We start from the raw sequence: 7,675 nt of genomic DNA on the forward strand, positions 1-7,675 counted from the left end.
TGTCACGTTCAGGGCGGAGGCTTTTTTTTTCAATTTTTCTCTAATAATCGATAATTGAAGGGGCAGTAATCGGTAATGGAAAGATAGGGTCCTAATACACCTGGAAAATGTGTATGTAAAATAACAGAAATGGAACAACTGATTTTTGTTATTGTTTTTATCACCATAAAATAAAAATGGTAAAATTCTGAAAATTACTATTTTTTTTTTTTTACAGGTCGTAGACTTGAGGATTTCTTTTCTTTTTTTTTTTTTTTTTGTCCATGTGCTAATATCAATTTACGAAAGAGCATCTTGACCGGAAAAGTGCGCACCTCTAAAGTCTCTTGATTCATTGTTCCTTAATAGTCTCAAAAACTAATGGGAAACCGAACCATCTTTGACAATTTCAAGACAGTAATTTTTTTCTATTCCACGAAGAACCTTCCGCTTGTTTTCACTTTTTTTCTCGTCCTCTATCTGATTGGATTGCTGGGTAACATCATTATCATCATATGTGTCGTCACCGATGTGCGCCTACATACACCCATGTACATCTTTCTAAGCAACTTGTCCATGGCAGATATCATTTTTACCACCTCAACTCTTCCAAAAGTGATGGACATTTTGCTGACGCGGATTAATAGAATATCTTTTATGGAATGTTTCAGCCAACTGTGTTTTTATATGCTCGCCCTCAATACGGAGGACTTACTGCTGTCTTTTATGTCCTACGACCGATATGTGGCCATCTGTAAACCCTTATATTATCACATGATTATGAGGAAGAGGAATTATATTTTATTTCTTATGGGTATATGGATGTTGGCTTTTGGTAATGCTTTGCTTTTCATTCTCTCCATTTACCCCATCGATATCTGCTATACTAATAAATTACCTTTTTTCTGCGAGATCAAATCACTTAGCCGAATTCTCTGTACAAACACTCAACTTAACATCATCCTTATTATTGAGACCATAGTATTTGGGGTTTGCTTATTTCTTTTCAATTTAACATCATACAGCAAAATAATATCGGTGGTTCTCAGCATTCCTTCTAAAACGGGTCGGAAGAAAACCTTCTCCACCTGCACCTCACATCTTACCGTGCTGAGTATGTTCTATGGGGCCGGGATATGTTTGTACCTAATCCCTTCTTCAGAACAAATGGAGGCAACTGACTTGGTTTTCTCAACTCTGTTTGTGGCTTTGATGCCCATGTTCAACCCAATTATATATAGTTTAAGGAATAAAGAGGTGAAGTCGGCCATAAGGAAAATTATTCATTTGCAATAAGATAACGAGAGGGTTCAAACTTGGGCAGGAATAGAACCTACTCTGTAATTTGTGGCTGGGGCAGACGGCTGACACACAGGGCCATGGAAACTACAGCCGTGTGTATTAGCCCATTATAATATATGCAGCCAATACAGGAACAACAAATCCAGTACACAGTCCAAAATAATGGGGGACATTTATCATACACCAGCGCAGATGATGAAGGCCCTGCCCTTGTACGCCAGGCCCTTTCACTTATAAAAGTTTGTAGGCTGTAGCGAGTGCATCCTCCTTCACGCTCCTCCATGATAGCTTGGAGTAGAGGTGGCAATGAGGGGGAAATAATCACAATTACTTGTACGTCAGAAAACAGGAGACACAATACATAAAAAATATCTACCCTCAAAGACTTTGTCCTTAAAGGAAACCTACCATCAGAAATGTACCTATTAAGGTAGATCTGATGGTAGGTTCTTATTAACCTACTAAACCCTAACATATCTTTACGTAATACTATAATACATTCTAAACTAAGCTAAACTTTATCTACCTTATAAATACATTTTCCGAAGAGGCTACTGGGGCATGGGCAATGGGAATAAGGCGATTCCATGACCTAGTAGAATACTTGCTAGACTGTGTTCAGCTTCAACCACGTGAAAAACGCCAATTTGGGAGAGCACAACTGAGATTTACTGAACATATACACGCATGATCCAGTTCTAATCCACTGAGACTTGGCGTTTTGTTAAAACCCAGTAGCCTCTGTGATTCCACCCTACCCGCGTGTTCACGTCTTCACATTGCTTCTGCCGTTCACTGGTCCATTGGACATCTGGGCATGCCCAGCACAACTGGCATCAGTGACAATGTTTACATGTATAGCATCGCTCCCGTAGCCAAGTAGGGTGTGGAATAACCTTTGCTCCCGTAGAGGCTACTCCACGCCCCAGTAGCCTCTGCGATCCCTCCCTGCCAGCGTGTTTTCGTTGTGCTCCCGTCCCAGTAGCGCCACTCTGGAAAATGTACATATTTAGCTTAGTTTAGAAAGCAATATAGGATTAGGTAAAGATAGGTTAGGGTTTAGTATGTTAATATTAACCTGCTACGGTAGGTTGCCTTAAATCCCTTAAAACCGAAGCCCTTTTCCATTTCTGTTTTTATTCCCCTACTCCCAAAATCTAGCACGTTTTTATTCTTCCATTTACAGAACACTATGAGAGTTTGTTTTTTGTGTCATTGGAGCTTGCACATGAATTTACAAAGTGTTTGCGCCACTTTTGTGTCCTCGTTGCACTTTGTCCAACACTTTAGAAAACTAAAGGGGCTGTTACTGCTGTACCACAATTCTGCAGCATGAAGCAAAGTGCACCAAACTGTGTGCACAACTTGAGAACAGACCAGATTTACTCAGAGCGCCTGTCACTATTCGAATATCTAGCGCAAAGTGCACATTAGTGAGACAGACTGCACTAAGGCACATTACACCAGTTCTAAGATATCTGTGGCACTGAATTTCCACGTACTGCCATTCAATATTCCACCCAATGTACTGGGAAGCTGGAGAAAAATCCAGCACAGCTGATGAAAAATAAAATTACTCCATTTTCGTACAAACTTTCTCTTTATGAGTTTTAATGATCAAAATGAAACCAATTTTCCTTACTCATTGGGGCAGATTTACTTACCCGGCCCATTTGCGGTCCAGCGGTGCGTTCTCTGCGGTGGATTCGGGTCTTCCGGCGATTCACTAAGGTAGTTCCTCCGACGTCCACCAGGTGGCGCTGATGTGCGGAAGTTCCCCGAGGCCCACCGGAATGCACTGAAGTCCACTGGCCTATACTTGGTGAAGGTAAGCGGGAGTCCAGCGTCACTTTTTTTTTTTTTTTTAAATGCAGCGGTTTTTCCGGATCCGTCGGGTTTTTGTTTGGCCACGCCCCCCCGATTCCCGTCGCGTGCATGCCAGCGCAGATGCGCCACAATCCGATCGCATGCACCAAAATCCCGGGGCAATACAGGGAAAATCGGCGCAAATCGGAAATATTCGGGTAACACGTCGGGAAAATGCGAATCGGGCCCTTAGTAAATTACCCCCATGGAGAACAATCATGGAGATACCAATTTTGTTGAGGGTGTGGTTACATGTGACGCCTGTGTTGCGTTTACAAATAAAACGCAACCGCCTGGATGCGGGCCTCAACCTGATCACATGTGCATTTCCATGGATCGTTCCACATGATCTGTAACCACCAACCTGTGTTTTGAATTTTTGAATGCAAGACACCGGGTGCTGGTTACCGATTGCGTGGATGGAAATGCAATGCAAGAGCCGCATGGTACCCCGCACCCTCATAGATTTTATTATGTTTGCAAAAAAAAGCTGCAATTTGGAATTTCAATGTTACGTGACTGGGGGTCAGAAACTTGTAGGTCCTACAAAGGCAGCAGGTTTTTGTCGATAACAAAAGACAATTACCTCTCACAACAGGTTCAAGACCCAACAAGAGGGGAGGAACACCTAGATGTTATAGACCTTAGAGGGTATCAGAATTACCGATTGAGGGTCGCCGTAAAATACCCTAACAGTCACCACAACTTTATTCATTTTGGATTATTCTTCGATGTGACCTTAAAGGACATGTACCACCAGTTTACTGAGTGTCCTAATTAGACTGTTTGTTCCTGAGCAAAAAATATGCAGACATGATCATAAAAAAGTGATAATAAAATGATAAAAGTTAAAAAAAATACATGAAATTAATACTTTTCACTTGATTTGATTCATAACGGATAGAGCCTAAGAGTAAAAGCATCTCAGAAATGCTATTCAAGCCCATGATGCGCAGGCTACAGATCGCGACGAGGGACAAACCTAGAATTTTGACAAGGCTTTTTTCGGAAACCCTCAGAGAGCCTAGCTGTGAATAGGGGCTGAAGGAAGGGGACAGCGGCCCAATGATTGTACTTTTCATAGGGTAGAACATCGGTGATCTAGGTAAGGAGAACAAATGAGATGTTATATTGACTCAATCACCATTAGGGGCATTAATTTGCCTGATTGGCTGCTCAGCAGCCAATCCAGTAATATTTCTGAGTTGGGAAGAACGTGTCGGGACACCAAACAGGAATCTTTCCTTCATGGTTTTGCATCTCTACTTATGATAAATGAGCAGCAAAAAGAAACAACAACATAGTCACTTCAATAGGATAAATGACCCCCAAGGACTCCCTGCACCCCCATTGGATTGAAAACAGGATGACAATAGATGCAGGGACCCCTTAAATAATATAAGACAATGACATTGGAATCCTTACATGTAGATATATTACAAATCACTGAAAACAATTTATACTAAGTATTTTAGATAAAATAAGAAAATTGGGTTCATTAAACATTATTGGACTGCAGGATGTTGTGTATTAGTAAATGCACATGTGTTACAGTGATCCCCCCTGTCATGGGTGTAACATGGAGCAGACTTCTGAATGGTACCTCTCAAATGAAGTAACTTTACAGGTACTTTGATGTTATTATCATTTGAGCTGGTTTTAGAGCTGGAAAGTTGTTTAACATAGTCTAGGACACGTCACGTGATGTATACATCTCTTACAACTCGGGTTGCAATTGGATCACTTTCCAATTCTGATCAAAAATATTCAGAATGCAACAAAACAGGATCCAAAACTTTCAAACAAAGGAAGTTTTACTCATCTCTACTGATGACAATGACATGGTTACATTTTTGGCCATAAACTAAAGATCCTACAGGATAATGTAGAACATCAGGGGAGCCATATACTCATTTATATTAATGAAGCAGCTTCTCTCCTAGGGGTTTATATCCCAGATGTATATGAAGAAGGCATAAAATATATGGTGCGATTTACACCAAATATCCAGCTTCACTCCCGAGGTAAGAAAATCAAATCTATATCACACTTGTATAGAAAAACTTTCAAAAATTGTTTAAAGTAAGATTTTGATATATATCTTTGCTAAGGGAGACACATTGAATTATATGAAGACATCAGTAGAATATTTGGGGGAAGCCTCTCTTCTTTCTTCCAATCCAGTTTTTTTTTAATTGCAAAGGATGAGAATTCCACAGTTAGCATCCGCAGCAATAATTGACATGCTGCAGGTTATAGGCCTGAATCATTTCATTCTGCATTTTTAACAAATACAACTTTATTCATATGGAAGGGATTTGCATATAATGCTAGTCAGTATTGTTTTATAATACAGGAGGTATGGGCGGCAGCCCGGGGCCCAAGCTTTCTAGGGGGCCAAGGGCCACCAAAGCCACCCACCAAATGTTATACTGTAAAGACCTTCACCAGTGAAATCATCCTAAACCTGCTCCTGCTCTCAATACACATGTACTCAAGAGCCATGGCAGGACCTTCTAAGGTCCTCCAAAGGTCCTTTGGAGGACCTCTCTTCCCCAATAAGCTGATTCTAACAGCTTATGTAGGAAGTGATTACAGACTTGTAGGGGTTATAATATTCATACAGACCAGGAACCATGGTGGTCCTAACCCACCCCTGATGCCGGTTATCCTCTGTTGACTCCCCTGCCACTAACTTTCAGCAATTTTGCAATGTGTGCCCCATCTTTTATACGACAATATAACTTTCAATTCTAATGTATTGTCGGATGATCCGACTGATTGGGACTGAGCGCGGGATTTAACGTGTTGCAAGGCAATGCACTTATATGCACCGGGAAGAAGGTGAACTCCGGCGGACCTGAGCGGGGAAGCGACACATGCAGGATATTGGGCGCATGATCTTAGTGAATCGTCGGACAATGCACTTTCGTGAACTCCGCAGGACCGGGTAAGTAAATGTGCCCCACTGAGTAGAACAATGATACAACCAAATGGGGAGAGTCACTAAAGACTGCAATACCAAAGCTCCATCTGTAATGTATGGAGCAAAATATAAATATTAGAAGAAGAAGATGAAAAAGAAGAATGATTCCACCATGAATAGCAATATATAAAAACATAAGTTCATGAATAACTAATAGTTATATGCACCTATAGGTCGGAATGGGTAATACACAATATACAAACAAATCAAACTTACAAACATTATTAATATTTTTATAAGGGAATATTATTTGATCTATTGATATATTGCTATTACTATCATCATCAATTGCCATAATTAATATTATCACCGTTATTAAAAATGATTAATTATAATTATTATTCATTTTTCCCATTATTTTTATTATTATTACTGTATTCATTATTATTTTGCGCATTTATTTTTCTTCTATATACAACCAAGTTAATGGGATCTGATGGGTTATATTGGCAGATGTGGGGGAGAAGGATTATTTTCATACAAGACCCTGAAAAATGAATTACTATGGTCGTTTTATGTTGTTTTTTGTTAATGCGATTCCAGCATTCTAGAGGTTCTTTGGGCGTGGAGAGATAAAGTCTTAAGGGGTTATTCATCATTGGTTTTGCTGGGCTTTTTGGGACGTAAAAAAAGTTTTAAAAAGTTTCATTAACCTTTTTGGGACTTGTTACTGCATAAAAGTCACACAGAACTATTTCCACCACTTTATTATTCAGGCTAAACATAGAACTACTGCTAGTGCAATGTCGTCCAAAGCCAGAGTCATGACTTGTGACATTTACAAAAAGTCCTGTAAAAAAAATTACACATTCACATTCGCTGCTGGCTTTTGTTCTGGGACTGTTCATGCATTTTGCAACTTTTTTGAGACATCTTGAAAAAAAATCCCACATAGCAATTATAGAATAAGAACATTTATTAAAGGGTCAAAGCCACTTTAATGAATCTGATGGGCAGCAAATCCCAAAAAAAGAACTGTCCAAAGGAGCCGCCTAATGATAAATAACCTAAATAGAAGCTTAATTTATTGCCCAAATTATTTATATCACCATGAAACATAAAAACCTCAAAATAACTCTTTTTTTCCCTCACTTTATCTCAGGAAAAGTTCTGCTCTTCCGTTTCCTTCTCCCTTAACGGTGATTGTGTCCACTGTAGTTTTGTAGAGTTATGGTCCACCAGGAAATCGGCAAAATTCTCAAAATGACTATATGTATCCTACATTTTGCATTGTTTTTGGAGGTTAAGAAATTATTTTCCCCACGTGCAAATATCAAATTATAAAATAGGTTCTAGATCTTATATTATGGTATCTAGATATTAGATAGCCACTAACATCATGAGGTACCTTGTACATCATTACTACAGAAACTAATGGAGAACCGAACAATTATTGACCATTTTGAGATTATGGCTTTTTCCAATTACACAAAGAACCGATCGTTACTTTTTTCCATGTATTTATTCATCTATTTAATAGGACTACAAGGAAACATCACTATAATCATATGTGTGGTCACTAATGTGCATCTACATAAACCC

General features: G+C 39.4%; 1 protein-coding gene across 1 annotated transcript; it reads left to right on the forward strand.

Annotated features, from left to right (window-relative positions):
- Window positions 1–555: 555 nt before the first annotated feature.
- Window positions 556–1,275, forward strand: LOC140128520 (olfactory receptor 1G1-like). Its single transcript, XM_072150217.1, has one exon. The coding sequence runs from the start codon at window positions 556–558 to the stop codon at window positions 1,273–1,275; it is 720 nt and encodes a 239-aa protein (XP_072006318.1).
- The last annotated feature ends 6,400 nt before the right edge of the window (window positions 1,276–7,675 follow it).

Source organism: Engystomops pustulosus, chromosome 4, assembly GCF_040894005.1.
Source record: "Engystomops pustulosus chromosome 4, aEngPut4.maternal, whole genome shotgun sequence".
In the NCBI taxonomy this organism is placed as follows: domain Eukaryota; kingdom Metazoa; phylum Chordata; class Amphibia; order Anura; family Leptodactylidae; genus Engystomops; species Engystomops pustulosus.

Coding starts and splice junctions, on each gene's coding strand:
- LOC140128520 (XM_072150217.1), top strand. CDS start 556: ATGGCAGATATCATTTTTACCACCTCAACTCTTCCAAAAGTGATGGAC.